Below are 18,817 nucleotides of genomic sequence, written 5' to 3'. Positions count from 1 at the left end.
TCTGAGCCACTGTTTTAGGACTAGAGTTTGGACTGGAGAAAAGCCACAAAGGTCTGTGTGAAATCAGTTTCCAGATAGCAAAAAATGAGCATAGAGGAGAAGAAACAAAACAAAATCAATGTGAGTCCTAATTCTAGAACATATGAGGAAAAACTGACAAAAAGTTAATAATTGGGGCTGGGCAGGTGTCTCAGTGTTAGAGTGCTTGCCTTGGATGCATAAGGCCCTGGGTTCAATTCCTCAGCACCACATAAGCAGAAAAAGCTGGAAGTGGCGCTGTGGCTCAAGTGGTAGAGCACTAAGTAGCCTTGAGCTGAAGAGCTGAGGGACAGCGCCCAGGCCTAGGGTTCAGGCCCCACAACTGACAAAAAAAAAAAAGAAAGAAAGCAAGAAAGCAAGCAAGAAAGAAGAAGCATTATACTCATAACTTGGCTTATGGAATTGTAACTCCTTTCTACAACTACTTAATAATAACAATAAACATTAAAAAAGTTAATAATCAGAAACACAGCTTCTTTATAAGAAAGTCACATTGTAATCTATAATGAAAAACTCTTAAAATTTTTATTAGAGTTCATTGATCATACAAAATATTGGGATGCATTATTGAAAAAAAACTTTTAAATGTATATTAAGATATTCTGAGCCACCATAGTAAAGCTACCAGCACAACTATGTTTATTGCAGAATTATTTACCATAGCTAAGATATGGAACCAACTCAGTTGACCCTCAGTAGATGAATGGATCAAGAAAATGTGGTATATATACACAATGGAATTCTATGCCTCCATCAGAAAGAATGACATTTCCCCATTTGTTAGGAAATGGAAAGGCTTGGAAAAAATTATATTAAATGAAGTAAGCCAGGCCCAAAGAAACATAGGTCCCATGGTTTCCCTTATTTGCAATATCTAGTATAGGTATGAGTCAAGCGGAAAAGATCAGATAATGTGATGTTAGGAAAATGAACCCTTAAATATGTATTTTAATGTTTTCATTTCTTTCATGCATGTGTTTCTAACGCATTTATAAGATTATTTCTTTGTTGCTTTGTATGTCCCTCCCCCACAGTGTAACCCCCGCTTTCACTTTATTTGATGTCAGTATAACATGTGGAGGAGATGGGGACAAACAAGTCGTTTAAGGATTCAGGTGGACCTGTTGTAACAAGGAGAATTACAAAATGTCATGTCAAAGCAAGCTTTACAATGTCGGTGTGTGTGGGGGGGAGGGGGGTATGATTGGGTGGGGGGGAGGGGGGAGGCTGGGAAGGGAGGTGAAGGGTAAACAAAGGAGGAGGCTGCAATGTTTGGTAAGAAATGTATGCATTATCCTGCCAATGTAATTGTAACCCCTCTGTACAGTATGTTCTCAAATAAAATAAAATTAAATTAAAAAAAAAAAAGAAAATGTGGTATATATACACAATGGAATTATATGCCTCCATCAGAAAGAATGGCATTGCCCTATTTGTTAGGAAATGGAAAGACTTGGAAAAAATTATATTAAGTGAAGTAAGCCAGGCCCAAAGACACATAGGTCCCATGGTTTCCCTTATTTGCAATAACTAGTATATGTCTGAGACAAGCAGAAACAGTCAGATAAGTTGATGTTAGGGGAAATGAACCCCAAGATAAGGATTTAAATTTTTTTTCTTTCTTGCGATTGTTTATAACATATTTATAAGATGATTTCTTTGTTGCTTAGTATATCCCTCCCCCATGGTATAACCCCTGTTGTCACTGTATTTGATATTGGTATACTTTGTGGAGGGGAAGGGAAAAAACAAATTGTTTAAATAGGGATGCAGATGGACCCATTGCAACAATGAGATGTATAAGATGTTATGTTGAAAAAGGAACTTTACAACTTTGGCTGGGAGAGGAGGTGGGGGAGGAGAGAAGGGAAGGGATGGGAAGGGGAAACAAAGGAGGAGGCTACAATGCTTGATAAGAAATGTATTCATTAGGGGCTGGGAAGGTGGCTCAGTGGTAGAGCGCATGCCTTGCATGCATGAGGCCCTGGGTTTGATTCCTCAGTACCACACAAGAAAAAAGAAAAAATCCGGAAGTGGTGCTGTGGCTCAAGTGGTAGAGTGTTAGCCTTGAGCTGAAGAGCTGAGGGACAGTGCCCAGACCCAGAGTTCAGGCCCCACAACCAGACCCCCCGCCCCCCAAAAAAGAAATGTACTCATTACCTTGCCCATGTAATTGTAACCTCTCTGTACGGTATTTTGACAATTAAAAAAAAGATATTCTGAACCACATAGAGTGCATATAAATATTACAAGCACTAAAGAGGATGAGGCAAATGGATTAAAATTTTGAGGTCAGCCTGGGCTACATAGCAAGAACCTTAATATATCTCTTAATATCTCTGTCTCTCTTTGCATATATTTATCTGTCTATCCCAAGAGATTCCAAACGTTCTATGAGACATAACTTCAGTTTTTAACAAATTATTTTTAAAGATAAAAAAATACAAAAATTTAATTAATATTTTGAAAATAGGAAACATGGCTACTGACAAAAATATTAGTATATGAAATAAACTCCAAGTATATTTTATTATTAGGATATCTCAAACTTGTTAAAGATGGAATATCTTACTGAGGAATTCATATATAATAAAACACACAGACAAAGATATTAACGGAATGAGTTCTTAGGAAGTCCCAACATCCATCCAATAGGAATGTCTAATAAAATTTGAAGAAGCAAAATCTTAAATAATTGTAACAAAATCTCCATGATTTAGAAAGAGTGTGACTTTTGAGTTATTTCAAGGAATTGAAATTTTTATATTAGGTAAAGTGAAATGGTAGGCAAATGATAGAGTCAACCTCTAGCTTCGGTCCAGAAATGAAAATTTACAGCCACACAACTCATAGTGAAAGTAGCTAACCTGAAATATCCAGGGCAAACACCTTCAGGGAAAACTTAACTAGGACAATACAACTTGAAAGCCGTTAGGGAAAATAAACACAAAAACGAAATCCTAAAGGCTAAATGTGAATTGGTGTGAGTATAAAGCCACTGGGGGCTATAGACACATGGGATTCTTACCTTCTTGCAAAGTTTTCCTCTGAGACATGTAAAGAAACAAAGGCTGAAAGTCTCGGAGAAGTCATAATTTTAATCACACACTGTACCATCAAGAAGACAATCGAAGGGAATCTTTATATCATTGCAAGAAAGAAATTGTAAACAGAATTGATCTAACAAAAAATAACCTCAAAAGTAAGGAAGAAGGAACCAGGTATGATGACTGACACATGTAATTCTAGCTGTCCAGGAGGCAGATAACAGGAGTATCATAGACTGAGGCAGCCTTGGATAAAAGTGAGGCCCAATCTTAACCAACAAAATTTGGGGTACAATGGCACTTGCCCATCATTCTAGCTATGTGGGAAGGGTAAATAAGATGATTATGGTTCAGGCCAGACTGGGCATAAGTATATGATCCTATTTGAAAATAACTAAAGCAAAAAGGGCTGGCGTGGTGGCTCATGTAGTAAAGGACCTGCTTAGCAATTGCAAGGCCCTTAGTTCAAATCTTAATGCCACAGATTTTTTTTTAAAAAGGAAGAAGTATAGACTAGCTTAGCAAGCAATACATGAGAAAATATATTTCCATTGGATATACACTACCAACATTTTAGCAAAGTTCCTATGATATAGGATAGACCTTGGATATATACAAAAATGAAGGCAAAACGTAAGCTTTTGAAACCTTTGCAGCTTGAAGTCTGTTTAAAGCAAAATAGTAGCAATACAATATACATTTTTATAGAAGAAATAAAGATGAAAACTGTGACAGCAGTGGCAAGGAAGATAGGAAAACAATTGCACATGGAAAGGGAAATAATTAATACAGCACAATGCTGTGCTTGTTTTAGGGGAGAGACAAATTATTTTAAAATGTATTTGGTAAATACAAAGATAACCATTAATTTTGAATGTGAATGATCTAAACATAGATACAAAGTGCACTAAAAAGCAAGTCCCAAGGGCTGGGAAGGTGGCTCAGTGGTAGAGCGCTTGCCTTGCAAGCCTGAGGCCCTGGGTTTGATTCCTCAGCACCACATAAGCAAAAAAGAAAAAAAACGGAAGTGGCACCGTGGCTCAAGTGGTAGGGCGCTAGCCTTGAGCTGAAGAGCTGAGGGACAGCGCCCAGGCCCAGAGTTCAGGCCCAACGACCAGACCCCTTCCCCCCCCCCCCAAAAAAAAAGAAACAGAGGCAGAGCCTGGGAAGGTGGCTCAGTGGCAGAATGCCTGCCTCGCATGCATGAGGCCCTGGGTTTGATTTCTTAGCACCACATAAACAGAAAAAGCCAGAAGTGGCACTGTGGCTCAAGTGGTAGAGTGCTCACCTTGAGCTGAAGAGCTGAGGGACAGCGTCGAGGCCCAGAGTTCAGGCCCCACAACCGGACCAAAAAACAAAAAACAAAACAAAAAAAAAGCAAGTCCCAAATATATGCTTTGTATGAGAAATAAAATTTAAGAGGGCAATAATATATTTAAAAAGTGATATACAAAGATATATTTTGGAAAATGACTCAAAATAAACAGAATCCTCTGGATTAATTTTTCAAAATGTACCTTAAAATAAAGAAGATCCCTCTTGGAAAGATAAGGCTATTACATATGATAAAGTCATCTAATTTTCAAACATGCATAAATTCAAAAACACACAAGGAAAAAAACTGATAGGTATAAAAAAATATAGACAAATTCACAGTTGTGAAATTTGAAGACCTCTTTGTCATTAGTAGAAGTATATAGAAAATCATCATCAGGGTCATAGTTTGCATCAGAAATGTTATCAATCAATTTATCTAATAAGCGCTTACAAAATATATGCCAATATCAACAGAAAATATTTTCTAGTGTATATACACATTCAACAAGATTCTACAACATAAAATAAATCTTTGCAAATTTAACATTAAAATCATTCTATTGATGTTTAGAACTCAAGAGAATAAAAATGGGATGCTAAAGACAATTTTATGCATATAAATTTGATAACTAAGATGAAATGGATATATTTCTGGAGAAATCGCAAATTATTAAAGCTTACTAAAGACAGAAAACTTAAGTTCCTCTATTTATTTATTATATAAATTGAATTTGTAGTTAGAAATTCAACAAAAGAAATACAAGAATAAGTCAGGTATAGATTTATTTATTTATTTATTTATGCACCAATAAATTGGGAAAATTTATTGGTACCAATAAAATTGGTATAAATTCTACCAATTGTGTGTGTGTGTGTGTGTGTGTGTGTGTGTGTGTGTGTGTGTGTGTGTGTGTATTAGTCATGGAACTTGAACTCAGGGCCTGGGCACTGTCCTTGAGATTTTTTTGTTCATGGCTAGCATTCTTCGATTTCAAGTATACTTCTGGCTTTTTTGGTGCTTAATTAGAGATAGTCTCACAGATTTCTTGCCCAGGCTGGCTTTCACCTGTGATCCTCAGATCTCAGCCTCTTGAGTAGCTAGGATTACAGGTGTGAGCCATTCACACCCAACTCTACTGGTAATTTAGAAAACTAAAAACCCTTTTTTGGAGAAAATACTAGAGAAGGAAACAGTTTTTAGCACAACATTTTCCAAGGCTAACATTACCTTCAATACCTAAAGAATATCAAAATTGGATGAAAATAATCTGTAGTTCAATTTCCATTATTCATAGACTCACAATGCCCTCGACAAAAAATTAGGAACTATAAACCAGAAATATGTTTTATAAAAAATAGTGCATCACAGTCAAAATAGGAATGCAAGGCTGGTTCAACATTGGGAAAATGAATATACTTCACTATATTTGCACACTAAATGAAAAAAAGAACTTCAATAAAATTTTACCTGTACTCAAGATTTTTTTTTTCATCATGAGGCCAGAACTCAGGGCCTGGGTGCTGTCCCTGAGCTCTTCAGCTCAAGGCTAGTGCTCTACCACTTGAGCCACAGCACCACTTCCAGCTTTTTCTGCTTATGTGGTGCTAAGGAATTGAACCCAGGGCCTTATGCATGCAAGGCAAGCACTCTATCACTGAGCCGCCTTCCCAGCCCTCAAGATTTTTTTAACTCTAAATATAAAGCTGAAGTTATGTTCAATGTTCTTAGTTTTATAAAGTATATAGTAAAAAAAACAGCTAACATACTACTAAATAGTGAGGAACTTAAGGGTTTCTGCTTAACAATGTACATATTCATCATTTTTATTCAATACTAAATACTCAATACTAAAATTGAGATTGTAGCAAGCAGAAATAAAAAATGTAAACACATTTTTTAAAATTTGCAGCTGACATGATTGTCTTGGTAGAAAATGCAAGCAAAATTTTTAAAATTAGTAAATGAGTTAAGGAAACAGCATGTGACATGAATATAAAACACCATGGGCTGTGAAGGTGGCTCAGTGGTAGAGCGCTTGCCTTGCATGCATGAGGCCCTGGGTTCAATTCCTCAGTACCACATAGGCAGAAAAAAAGCCAGAAGTGGCGCTGTGGCTCAAGTGGTAGAGCACTAGCCTTGAGGTGAAGAGCTGAGGTACAGTGCCCAGGCCAGAGTTCAGGCCCATGACTGGACCCCCTCCAAAAAAACCCACCAATAATATTTCTGTGTATTAGAAATGAAGAATTGAAACTTGAAATATTAAGAAAACATATTATCACATATAATACTATCAAAATTTGTGCTTTGGATAAAGTTAACAAAATATATGTAAGGTCTTTATGTCTCAATACAAAAAAATACAGATGCAAGAAATCAAGAAGATCTAAATAAGTAGAAAAATATACTGTATTTTTAGATTATGGAGCTGAAAAATACAAAAACTAAAACATTCAATAGAAAACATTCAAATAAAAGAAATGGTAAACTGAAAGATAGGCCATTGGAAATGAGAATAGGAAAAATAAATAGTAAATAAATCACAGGTTTAGAGATTACCATCCAGAGAGCTACCACAAGAGTCAGAAAATACTTACTTTAATGGAAAATGAAGAAACAATAATCAAAAACTTCTTAGACCTGAAGAAGATATGGAAATTTAAAGTTCAAATCCTCAAAAATTGCATTCCAAAGAAGGCTTCAGTAATATTTATTATAACCAAATAACTGTCAGAAACTAAAAGCTAAAATAATATATAAAGCAGTGAGAAAAGAAGCCTAATGTATATACAAAGGAACTTCTAAGAGGTTAATAGTGGATTTCACAGCAGAAATTTTGCAGGACTAGATGATATATTGAAGGTGTAATGATCTATTCAAAGTGCTTTAAAAATTATTACCTAAATACTATATAATTATTAAGGGGAGATAAAATACCATCAAGGAAATGAAGGATGAGGGATTTCATCATCATTCAAATTGCCTTACAAGGAATGCTAAAGAAACTTTTAATCATTATAGATAATAACATGAATACATAAAAATTTAAAATTCACTGGTAAGCAAAATAGTCAAATTAGAATGCTCTAATATTGTATTGCAGTTTGAATTCATTCATAACTCTAGAATAAAAATATTACTGCTATTGCTATTATTTTAGCTATTGCTAAAATATTATTGCTATCACTCATATTACTGTGATATTATTCACTCATAACTTTAGTATAAAAATATTATAAATTTTGATATCCAAAACAGAGAATGTGAGAAAGAATAAAATTGTAGAGCATTTGTAGAAAATCAAATTTAAAGCACCATCAGTTCATTTTCAATCCATTCATGGATATTTCATGGAAATATCATTAATTTGGAAAATCATTAATTTTGAACTATATCTCGTGCCATATAGAAATTTAGCTTGAGCTGTTCTAATTCTGTTTGTGACTCATGAAATAATCTAGATTCTAGAAGAAGCCTTGGGAATACATTCATGATTTGAGAGTATGTGTGGGTCTTTTAAAACACTAGTTCTAAAAGAAAAAATAGTAATTTATTGGGCTTAATTAAAGTTTGAATTTCTGTTAATCCAAGGTAAGAAATATAAATGAATTCTAGACTTGGAATACTCTACCTATTCTCAACAAAAAATAGAATAAAATACTGATAAGAAGAATTTGTACTCATTTGGCTATTCTGATACTCAACCTAGTTATATTTAACAGTTTATTTTGTGTTTACTTGGGAAAATGATCAGTAGGTAGTAGATAATCACTTCTCAGCTTTTAGAGGAATCCTAAAGTATTCATTCCCCTTGTATTTGGCTGAGGGGAAAAATCTTTGCCTTCTGCATGGGTGTCACATTTTCTTTTTTCTGTCTATTCCAATGGTGCTTTTCATCTGTAAAATTCCTCATTTAATCATTTAAGGTGATTGCTTCAACCTAGAATTTCCAAAGATGATTCATAATAAATTCCCCTGTTGGTATAAAAAAAAAATTCTCTGCTTAGTTAATTATTCCAACGTCAACCTTCTTGTGTGACTCCAGGGACTGTCTGGCATTGAATTAGCTGGATTTTGGCTCCTTTTCAGTCTGTCATCCACTGGCTCCCTAAATTCAACTGCCTTCCTCTGACTGGGTACACCAGAGGATCTTTTCTTCAGAAAATGCTAGCAATTGACTATTAGTCATAGAAAAATTAAGTGGACAAGTGACTGTGATCAGTGGACAAGTGGCTGTGATCAGAATTAGGGAAGGTGAAAGAAATTGCTAAAAGATTTCCCAACAGAATTAGAAAAATGTGCTGAAGATTTGTGTACAGTGTCTTTCAGAGCCTGGGCAAATGTATTTATTTCTTCTCACCCAACTTCCTAGGTTGAAGACTGTACATGTCCTGCAGCTGAAGAGTTGTGACGCATGCTCTCTTGATGAGAATCACCTGAGGTAAGATGTGTTCGCTTCTCCACTCTGAGCTCTAAGATACAAGCCAAGAGCTGCTTTTTCCTTCTTCCATCTTTTCATGGATTTCTGAGACATTTATTTGATTTCCAATTATTCTCATTTCTTTCTTGCTATTTTGGAGCTTTCCTACATTGTTACCTCCTTCAGACTGGCTCTCCTTGGACTAAGGTGTGCCTCTCCTAATTCTAAGATGTTTTTTTTTTTTTTTCTGGAGTATTGATAACTGAAAACAAATAGAAAAATAGATTTTAAAATCCGTTGTTTTATGTGTACTATATAATCAAATTTTGACAACACTCTGCAAGGTGCGTCTTGTTATTTTAACTTTGAAGATGTGTAACTCGCAATCAAAAGCTGAAGTAGGTGTGCAAAGCTCAAAGAACTGGAAAATAGCACACGTGGGGTCAAGGCTTCCATAGGTATGTGTCTCCAAGGAGCTCTACTACACCTCTGCTTCTCTCCTATCGAGTCTGTATTTCTTCAGGGTCTGGGGAGGTTAGAGGTGCTGAGATATTAAGTGAATTAGTCTCAGCGGCGGCGGCAGCGATGGTGGCGGTGGTGACCCACAGTAATTCGACCTTGGCACAGGGGGTTGGGGGCGGGGAGCTGCGCGGGACTCTTTTCTTTCAGACTGACTGCTGGAGCTGGGGAAGCCTGTCGACCCCGGCTCAGAGAAGGCTCATGCGAAATTTGAAGCAATTGCAAGAGGACCCACCCGTGGGGGTCAGTGGTGCACCATCTGAAAACAACATCATGCCGTGGAATGCGGTTATAGTTGGGCCAGAAGGACACCCTTTGAGAATGGTACTTTTAAACTAGTAATAGAATTTTCTGAAGAATATCCAAATCAACCACCACCTGTTAGGTTTTTATCCAAAATGTTTCATCCAAATGTGTACGCTCATGATAGCCAATGTTTAGATATCCTTCAGAATCGATGGAGTCCAACATATGACATATCTTCTGTCTTAACATCAATTCAGTCTTTGTTGGATGAACCGAATCCAAACAGTCCAGCCAATAGCCAGGCAGCACAGCTTTATCAGGGAAACAAACGAGAATACGAGAAAAGAGTTTCGACCACTGTTGAGCAGAGCTGGAATGATTCATAATAGACAACTGGTCTGTTCCTGTTTTTCATCATTGTTGTGTATAATTTACCTCCCAGCAGAAAGGCTAACAAATTTTAAGTACCACAGGTTTTAAGGATTCTGCAAAAAAAAAACAAAAAACAAAAAAAAAAAAAAAAAAAAAAAAAAAAGAAAAAGAGTCCTTTAGTTTAGAACCTACAAAAAGCTTGTGTATCTTGATTAATGTACTTTTTATTGCATGGTGTGAACTAAGTCATTTCTGCATAAATTTGTCATATATCCTGTTTTGTATTTTTTCCAAGTATATAATGTTGGTGAGGAATTTTCATGACAGAATATAGGCATTTTGTAAATCTGTACTTTTTTCAAATATTGAATGCCTTGTTTTTGAATTCTTCAGATTTTTAAATTGGAGAAAAGTATTTAAAGTTTTTTATATATGAATATTACATGTAAACCATTAAAATACATACTTCAGTGTGAAAAAAATAAGTGAAGATTTCAAATCATTTTAAAGTCTCCTCCATACTTCAAAATATCAAAATCTGCTACTTTTTTTGGCTTTTCAAAAAGGAATTTTATAAAGTCTACATCAGGTAAGTTACAGCTTAATTTTGTTAATGTAATTGAGTGGTCACTGTTTTCTTAAACATCAGTACTATAAAACAGTATCTTTAAGTATCTTTAAGTATATATTGTAACAAGAAGCACATTTGGCCCTCTCGTTTTCCTAAGTAGAAATATTGCAATGCTGTCTTTAAAAAAAATACATTTGTAAAGCCAAGAAGTCAAAACTGACTATATAATTTAGAGTGCATTTACACCCATTTTTTTTATTGCTTCACAATAGAAGTTGGAATTCTTTTCAGCACAAACATGCTAAAACTATACTTAAATTATTTTAAATGGTACCTAATTTAAAAATTATCAGTAGACCCAAACAATAGTTTGGTAACTTGAGATTTGTTTTTCATTTCTGTGTGTGACCTTAGTTGTTTCTACCAAATTCTATTGACTGAAAATATAGTTTTAAAATTGTCAACTAGGGACCTAGGGCACCACTCTTGGCCTCGAAGGCCTCCAGCAACAAGGGCTGAGCACTCACCACTAGAACAGTAAAGCAATTAGTCCAACTACATGGTTAATATGCTGCAGAAAAATAACTGGTTGGATTCTTCCACCTCAACTAGCTGATTTTCTGTCACGTTAACACAATTTTAGATCTCTGATGCTTCTACTGTAGATGTTTGATGTCTGTGTGTGTGTGTGTGTGTATGCGCGCGCGTGCGTGCGCGCCTGGTGCTTGACCTCAGAGCCAAGGTGCTGTCTCTGAGCTTTTTTATTTTTTGCACAAGTCTAGCACTCTACCGCTTGAGTCACAGCTCCACTTATGGCTTTTTGGTGGTTAATTGGAGAGAAGATTTTCATGGACCCTCGTTTCTGGGTTAACTTCAAATTGCAATCCTGAGACATCAGCTAGGATTACAGGCATGAGCCACTGGCACCCAGCTTGATTTTTTTTTTTTTGTCTTTTACCACTTTGCCTAATACTATATATACATATATATCTATATATGTTGGATAAATTCTGTACGATTTTTGTTCTTATTTTCCACAGAGCTAAGAACTCACATTTTTCATCTAACAAAACAAGAAAACCATTTGAATGCTTGTTTTAATTATGTGTCTTGATACACAATGTAAGGGTAGAGGGATTATAATTTAATCAAGGGTGGAGTTTTACTATTATGTATCCATTGTAAATTTGATAGTCTTGTAACCAAGAGAAATACATAGCTGTTGTCTATGAATTATTGTGATTTAAGCACTATCATTTAGCTTTAATTAAAATTACCCTGGTGGATAAATGTTTATTATTTAAGTAAAACATAGTCATTAAATTTATGTGTGTTTTATGTGTGTGTTAAAAGGTTAGTCAAAAATCCAAAAAATTAAGTTTGAAAATGTTTAGACATATAGGAAAGTTGAAAGACTAGTTAATAGTTTACCTTGATCCTTGAAAATTGTTAACATTTTCCTCACTGTATGTACCTCATCTACCTTTCCATCCATGTATGTTTGTGTCTATGTATCAGTATAGTTTATATAATTGGAGAGTAAGGACAGAAGGATATTTACACATCCATCCTTGAGTATTTCAACATTCATCTCTTACAATAAGAATGTTCTCCTAGATTACCACAATCCCACAAGCAGCCTAAGACAATGAACAAAAACAATAATATCTAATGTTGAATCTGTTTTTTTAAACAGGCTGGATTTGAAGCATTTTCACACACACACACACACACACACACACACACACACACACACACACAGTACTTCTTTGTTCTCTAAGATACATTTTAGCTGTAAAGGACTCTTAGAGTAATTGTTCTTTCACTGTTTGATGGGCACCATGCTGTGCAGTCCACTATCTTAGGGCAAATATGAAGGCTGCAGGAGGCTCGGCTATGTAGCGGCAGGCTCTGTCCTTGGGTGCTCTTCCCCACTTGTTGGAACTGTGCGCTCTGTATAGACGGCTTCAGTTACTATGTGGTGTGCACAGCTATTCCTTGCTCAGGTGGAGAAATACCATTCAAATCATAGATGTGAAAAGGCATTGGGATTTGTATGTGAATCTAGAGAAATTCTACTTCATTCCTATATATGTAATGAGATTTATTTTCAGAGTTTTAAAATCTATTATAAAATAAAACAAAGCAAAACACTTCTCTTAAGGGGATGTAAATGCATGTATGGGGTATGTCATCAGGCAAAGAGGCAGGATGCGGGACAAAATCAGAATGCATTTAGAAAACAGGTGCAATTTATTCTTGGTGCTACTTTAGTATTTTTCCTATAATGTTAGGTGTGTCTCATACATCTAGCTCTTTCAGGCTAATACTTTTTGAAAGCCTGTGTTTTGTTTACATAGATTGACCTGTCTTCCAAGAGCAATCTATCTCTCTCTTTCTCTTTCTGTCTCTCTCTTTCACCTAATACCATGGAGAAATGCCTGTGGGCTAGTTATTACACACAATGTCCTTTGTTTGACTTTGAAATGAACAGAGGAGCTTTCCCTTGCCAGGGGCAAACTGTCCTCCCCAATAACAGTGCTCTTTTTTTTTTCTAAAAAGATTTTCATGTTAGGTTTCCATAATTCATAATACATGTATTGTATACATATTGTGTGTATATACATGTCTATATCTATATTTATCTATATTTATAGATATAGAGGTGTGTATGATTGTTTGAAGGGATTAGAGGAGGTAAAGGGAAAGAGAATGTGAGAGAATAAACAATACAAAAAGACATTGGAGCTCTGAATAAAAATAGCAAAACAAAATACAGAAAACTAGCAAATAATAGGAGGTAGTAGGAAAGAGGAAAGAGAGAGTGAGCAAGGGATCAGTCTGATGAAAGTATAGCATATACCTGTGTGACATACCACTGCGAAACCCCTATGAACAATTAACATGCACTTTTAAAAAGTGAATGACAGGAACGTAAAATGAGTGGGCCCTAGTGGGAGAGGTGAGAGCAGAGAGGGTGAAGGACACCAAAGGGGGTCGAAGTACAATGAAGGTTGTTGAGATTGTTTGGGAAAGGGGGTGGTGAATCTGATTGTAGTACATTGAATGCGTATATGGGCCTGTCAAATGGGCCAGTCTACAACTAATTATTGCTAATAAAAATGTGGGGGGAAATGAATGGATAAGCAAAAATACCTAAGTTGCAAAAATCAACAATGGTGATATTTCAGGCACCACCCAGTCTAAATGGAAGTTTTCATTTTACTCTTAAAAGATTGTCTCTTCTATTTCCTTGAAGAATGAGGTTGGAATTTTGATAGGTATTGCGTTGAATTTGTAGATAGCCTTGGGAAGTATTGCCATTTTCACAATGTTAATCTTTCCAATCCAGGAGCATGGGAGGTTTGCCATTTTTTAAGTTCTGTGTTGATTTCCTTTTTCAAGATTTTAAAGTTTTCATCATAGAGGTCCTTCACTTCTTTGGTTAATTCCTAGGTATTTTATTTTTTGTGGGGCTATTACAAATGGAGTTGCTTTCCTAATTTCAGCCACACTTCTCATTGTTGGCATACAGAAAAGCCATTGATTTTTGGGGGTTAATTTTATAACCTGCTACTTTGCCAAAGTTTTGAATCAGCTTGAGTAATTTGGGAGTGGAGTCTATGGGATTCTTTAAATACAAGAACAACTTGATTTGGTTAATGCTTAAATAACTTTGAGGAAGAAACCAATAGACTGAAGACTAGCATGACCTTTATTCCACTGGCTATTTGTATGCAAGATTTTTCCATTGATCGAAGACTGAGCGTCTCCTCTGTTACTGGCAGCACCAATTTATCTTTCTCTCTTCATATCTCCCTTTCCTTGCAACAATAGAATCCTTTCTTCAGTCTCAATCCCCAGCATTTGCTATGGTCATAACTTGGTATATTTAAATTTTTATGTTTTTGACATAGCAATTATTATCTCTGGCCACTTGAATTGCACCAACAAGCTTAGTTTCTTTAAGGAAAAAATCAAGTTGGGCTACTCTCTACGTTTATAGGATCTCTGCAGCTGGGTTGTGCAGTTTTGGTTGGCAGGGCCTCTCAAATCATGTAGCACAGGTCTGATTCATGGCTACTGTGAACCTTTGCCTATGGTCCTTTGCTCTGGAGATGATGTGAGCACTGGATACCCCATGTCTTAAAAGTGAAAGAGGAAAAATCCCAAGTGATTATCTCCTCTTATCTGTTTTTCACATAATGCAATAATTGCTAGGTGTTGTCTATGATTTGTCATTTTTATATCACTGATGTTGAATGTCATATTGCTCACTTTCAGCATGACTTCTCCTTTAAAACATTCTTCTCAATGTTGACTCTTATGAGCTGAGCAGTTTATCACTTAATGGATCTGGAAGCAGTGTTATAACCCAGTGGATACCAGCTGAGAATTCAGGTAATTGGATTTTGTTCTTTACCACAACAGGGAGCATCTACTGTCTGGTCAGTCACCATCAGCCTTAATGGAAGAACTAGTACAGAAAGAAGGCCAGTGTACTGAACAGTTATCTAAAGATTTAGACAGGTGAAATCTAGACAGGTGAATCAGATCATTATGGAGAAGTAGACAAAAGTTAAAAAGAGTGAGAGGGGCTGAGGAGGTAGCTCAGTGGTAGAGTGCTTGCCTTGCATGCCTGAGGCCCTGGGTTTGATTCCTCAGCACCCCATAAGCAAAAAGCCGGAAGTGGCGCTGTGGCTCAAGTGGTAGAGTGCTAGCCTTGAGCTGAAGAGCTGAGGGCCAGTGCTCAGGCCCAGAGTTCAGGCCCCTCAACCAGACCCAAAATCAAAAAAACAAAACAAAAAGAGTGAGAGTAGAGCTGGACACCAGTGGCTCACGCCTGTAATCCTAGCGGAGGCTGAGATCTGAGGATTGAGGGTCAAAGCCAGCCCAGGCAGGAAAGTCTGTGAAACTCTTATCTCCACCTGAAATCCAGAAGTGGTGTTTGACTGAAGTGGTAGAGCACTTGCCTTGAACTGAAGAGCTGAGGGATAGCACCCAGGCCCAGAGTTCAAGCCCCATGACCGACCCCCCCCCCAAAAAAAAAAGCGAAAGTAGAGTTCAGGTAATTGCATGGAGCTTTCAAGCCTGGTAGGAGTAGTGACCTCATATATCATTAAATATGTAGGCTTTAGGACAGCCACTCTAGATGACTTCACATTTTCTGATGCCTTACTATTTTTCTGTTAAAGTTTCTTATATTTTTACCTTGGACCCGTTCCCATTATATACTATCACTATCACTATCAACATCTTTTAAATTTCTTACAGGCATGGGGGCATGCCTTACACATATGCACAACCAATGATCTCATGTAAACTTATTGGGGAAAAGATGGAAACAAGGAAGTAAGGATTCTCTTAATTTCTACCTGGTCCAACATTTGACTTTCCCTTCTAGTTAAAATTAGCCAGTTCTGGAAGTGGAAGTGTAGCTCAAGTGGTAGAACCCCAGCTTTGAGCAAAAAAAGCCAAGAGAGCATAAGGCTCTGAGTTCAAGCCCCAGTGAAATAGATAATAAATAAATAGAAGAGAATAGACAATCTCTGCTCTAAATGCCAATCTATTTAGACATAGATCTAATCCTTTCCCTATTTCTCAAGTAATTCACTTCTGAAAATTTCCTGTCTCTTCAGACATTGTCCTTGTATGAATCACTCTAAAAATGAAACACTCTAGCTCAGAAAAAGATAATAATACATTGGTGATTTAGAATGTAAATGTCAATTTGGGATATCAAATTATAATGATGGGCAACAAGTTAGATTTTAAGTATCTGGACATGGATTTGGGGCTAATAGTAAGAAGACATTTAGAGTTAGGTCTGGGGTAACAATGGAATATTGAAGGTCTTTTGATGGATTTTGTTTCTTGTATTCTAGAAGGAGTACTTCTCTATATGACAATGAAAAACTACAGTGCTGTCAGCGAGTTTATTCTTCTTGGACTGTCTACTGACCCCTACATTCAGCCTCTACTGTTTGTGTTCTTTCTTCTGATATATCTCCTCACTCTGATGGGGAATTTCCTGATGCTGCTGGTGATCACAGCCGATTCGTATCTCCACACACCCATGTACTTCTTCTTGAGACAACTGTCCTTCCTGGACCTCTGCCACTCATCTGTCACAACTCCTAAGATGCTGGAGAATCTCCTTTCTGAAAGGAAAACCATCTTTGTGGAGAGCTGCTTGGCTCAGGCCTTCTTTGTGTTTGCCACTGGTGGCACAGAGGCCTGTCTGCTGGCTGCCATGGCCTATGACCGCTATGTAGCTATCAGTTCCCCTCTGCTCTATAGTCAGGTGATGAGTAACCAGCTCTGTGTTGGGTTGGTATGGGTCTCCTGGGTCCTGGCTTTTGTTGATGCTCTCATCAATATCCTCATGGCTATCAATTTAGACTTTTGTGAGGACCGTACTATTCCCCACTTCAGCTGTGAGCTGTCTTCTCTCTTCCTTCTATCTTGTTCCGATACCTCGATCAACTTCACACTCCTGCTCTGCTCTTCTGTCTTGCATTTCTTTGGAACCCTTGTTATGATCGTTTCTTCCTATGCCCGCATTGTCTCTACCATCCTGAGGGTCAGCTCCGTCACAGGTAGAAGCAAGGCCTTCTCCACCTGTTCCTCCCACCTCAGTACTGTGATCTTGTTCTATGGATCAGGTTTCATCAGCTACCTTTTACCATCTTCAGGCTCTGCTCTGGAAATGTTCTTCTCTTTGCAGTACAGTGTGATCATTCCCATGCTGAACCCCCTCATTTATAGCTTGAAGAACAAGGAAGTGAAGGTAGCTGTGGGAAGGAGAGTCAGAAAATATTTTCATTTGCTTATGTAACAGACACAAAATCATGATGAAACAGACCCTGCACTGTTATACTATGTGATCAGATATTAGACTTTGAAAGTTTTTGGTTGTCCATGTTGAGTGATACTCCTGGAAACCTGAAGACTTTGCTTTTTTTGGAAAGGTTTGTGAAAAGGACAGAGAACTCTTAAGATGACCAGTCTTATTCAGAGTTGGAAAAATCAATCAGTTAACACTTTTATCCAGAGGATCATTAATGAATATCTATTGGTCACTCACTAATATTTTACACTTTTTTCCCTAATAATTATACCATAAATTCTTATGGTAACTGATTCTCTCAGATTCATATGGTAATCAAGAAGGAAGGGTGTTTTTGAAACTAAGATAGGTTAACTCTTCTGTCCCTTTCTCCTGACATTGTGTTACAGCAAGGAGTGAAATCAAGACTTCAGTGAGGTTATTCAGAACCTTCCTCTAAGAAACTCAAATAGCAAACACAAGAAAGAAAGCAAGTTCTTGGAACAGACTGTAAGCCCTCAAGAATTCAGAACTGTAGCTGTCATAGGTTTAATAACAGCAAATATGTTACATTTCTTAAGCTTAAGCCAAGAAGAACACTTAAAGCTCTTGTGGCAGAAAGATGCCACCCTCTGAATCTCTGGAACCTGTACGTATCCTACGTTAAATGGCAAAAGGAATTGAGAAGATGGAATTAAAGTTATGAAATAGGAAGGGTATCATGGGTTATCCAGGTCAGTCTAATTATATGAATCTTTAAAAGCCATGAACACTCTCCAAGTATAGGCACGAAGAGGGGTCATGATAGTACAAGCATAGGGAAGATTCAATGCCCATTGCTGGCTTTTCTGATAGAGGGAGCCATGAACCAGTACTGTGGACAGCTGCCAGAAGCTGAGGACCTCACTAACCATGAACCAGCCAATATGGACTTCAGGGAAGCTCATAGAATTCATGACACTGAGCTCTGACAACACCCTAAAGTAGCCTGGAAATGAAGCTTGCTGACACGTTGCTTCTTGGCTTTGTGTAATATAGAATTTGAAAACAGATGAGCCCATCTAGACTCTGATCTAAGGAACCATCACGTAACACATTTCTATCATTGTAAACTACTAAGTTTGTGGTAATTTGTTGTGGCAGCAATAGCAAATTAATATAGTACTTTGTTACCTTCTAAAATCCTACCACGAGTCCATGGAATAAATTCAGTTGTCAGTTCTTCTCTACTGCTGAAGAAATGAGATGTGAGATGACAGTACGCCCATCTCATGCTTCATAACAAGAAGGTGGAGCTGGAGCTCAGCTGGAGTAGTCCAACTGAACTGAGCTATGTTGACAGTTATGGAGCTACTGCTCCTTTCCATAATTATATACTACCCAAGTCAGTTGCTTACAACCAAAGATGGTAACTGAGCCTAGAATGACTATCAAAGGTGAATTGTAGGCTAACAGAACT

The 18,817-nt window shown here is 37.0% G+C and overlaps 1 protein-coding gene and 1 pseudogene across 1 annotated transcript; both read left to right on the top strand.

Annotated features, from left to right (window-relative positions):
• The first annotated feature begins 9,213 nt into the window (after positions 1-9,213).
• On the top strand, positions 9,214-9,972 carry LOC138836402 (ubiquitin-conjugating enzyme E2 B pseudogene; annotated as a pseudogene).
• A 6,459-nt stretch (positions 9,973-16,431) lies between these two features.
• LOC138838152 (olfactory receptor 8S1-like) lies at positions 16,432-17,367 on the top strand. The gene has a single exon (XM_070037310.1). It carries the CDS (start codon positions 16,432-16,434, stop codon positions 17,365-17,367), a length of 936 nt encoding a protein of 311 aa, XP_069893411.1.
• Positions 17,368-18,817: the final 1,450 nt, after the last annotated feature.

The sequence above is a fragment of the Dipodomys merriami genome, unplaced genomic scaffold, assembly GCF_024711535.1.
Source record: "Dipodomys merriami isolate MVZ:Mamm:240054 unplaced genomic scaffold, mDipMer1.0.p SCAF_10, whole genome shotgun sequence".
In the NCBI taxonomy this organism is placed as follows: domain Eukaryota; kingdom Metazoa; phylum Chordata; class Mammalia; order Rodentia; family Heteromyidae; genus Dipodomys; species Dipodomys merriami.
Note: the sequence above shows the minus strand (reverse complement) of the source record. Positions and strands in the feature narration are given on the sequence as shown.

Coding starts and splice junctions, on each gene's coding strand:
- LOC138838152 (XM_070037310.1), top strand. CDS start 16,432: ATGACAATGAAAAACTACAGTGCTGTCAGCGAGTTTATTCTTCTTGGA.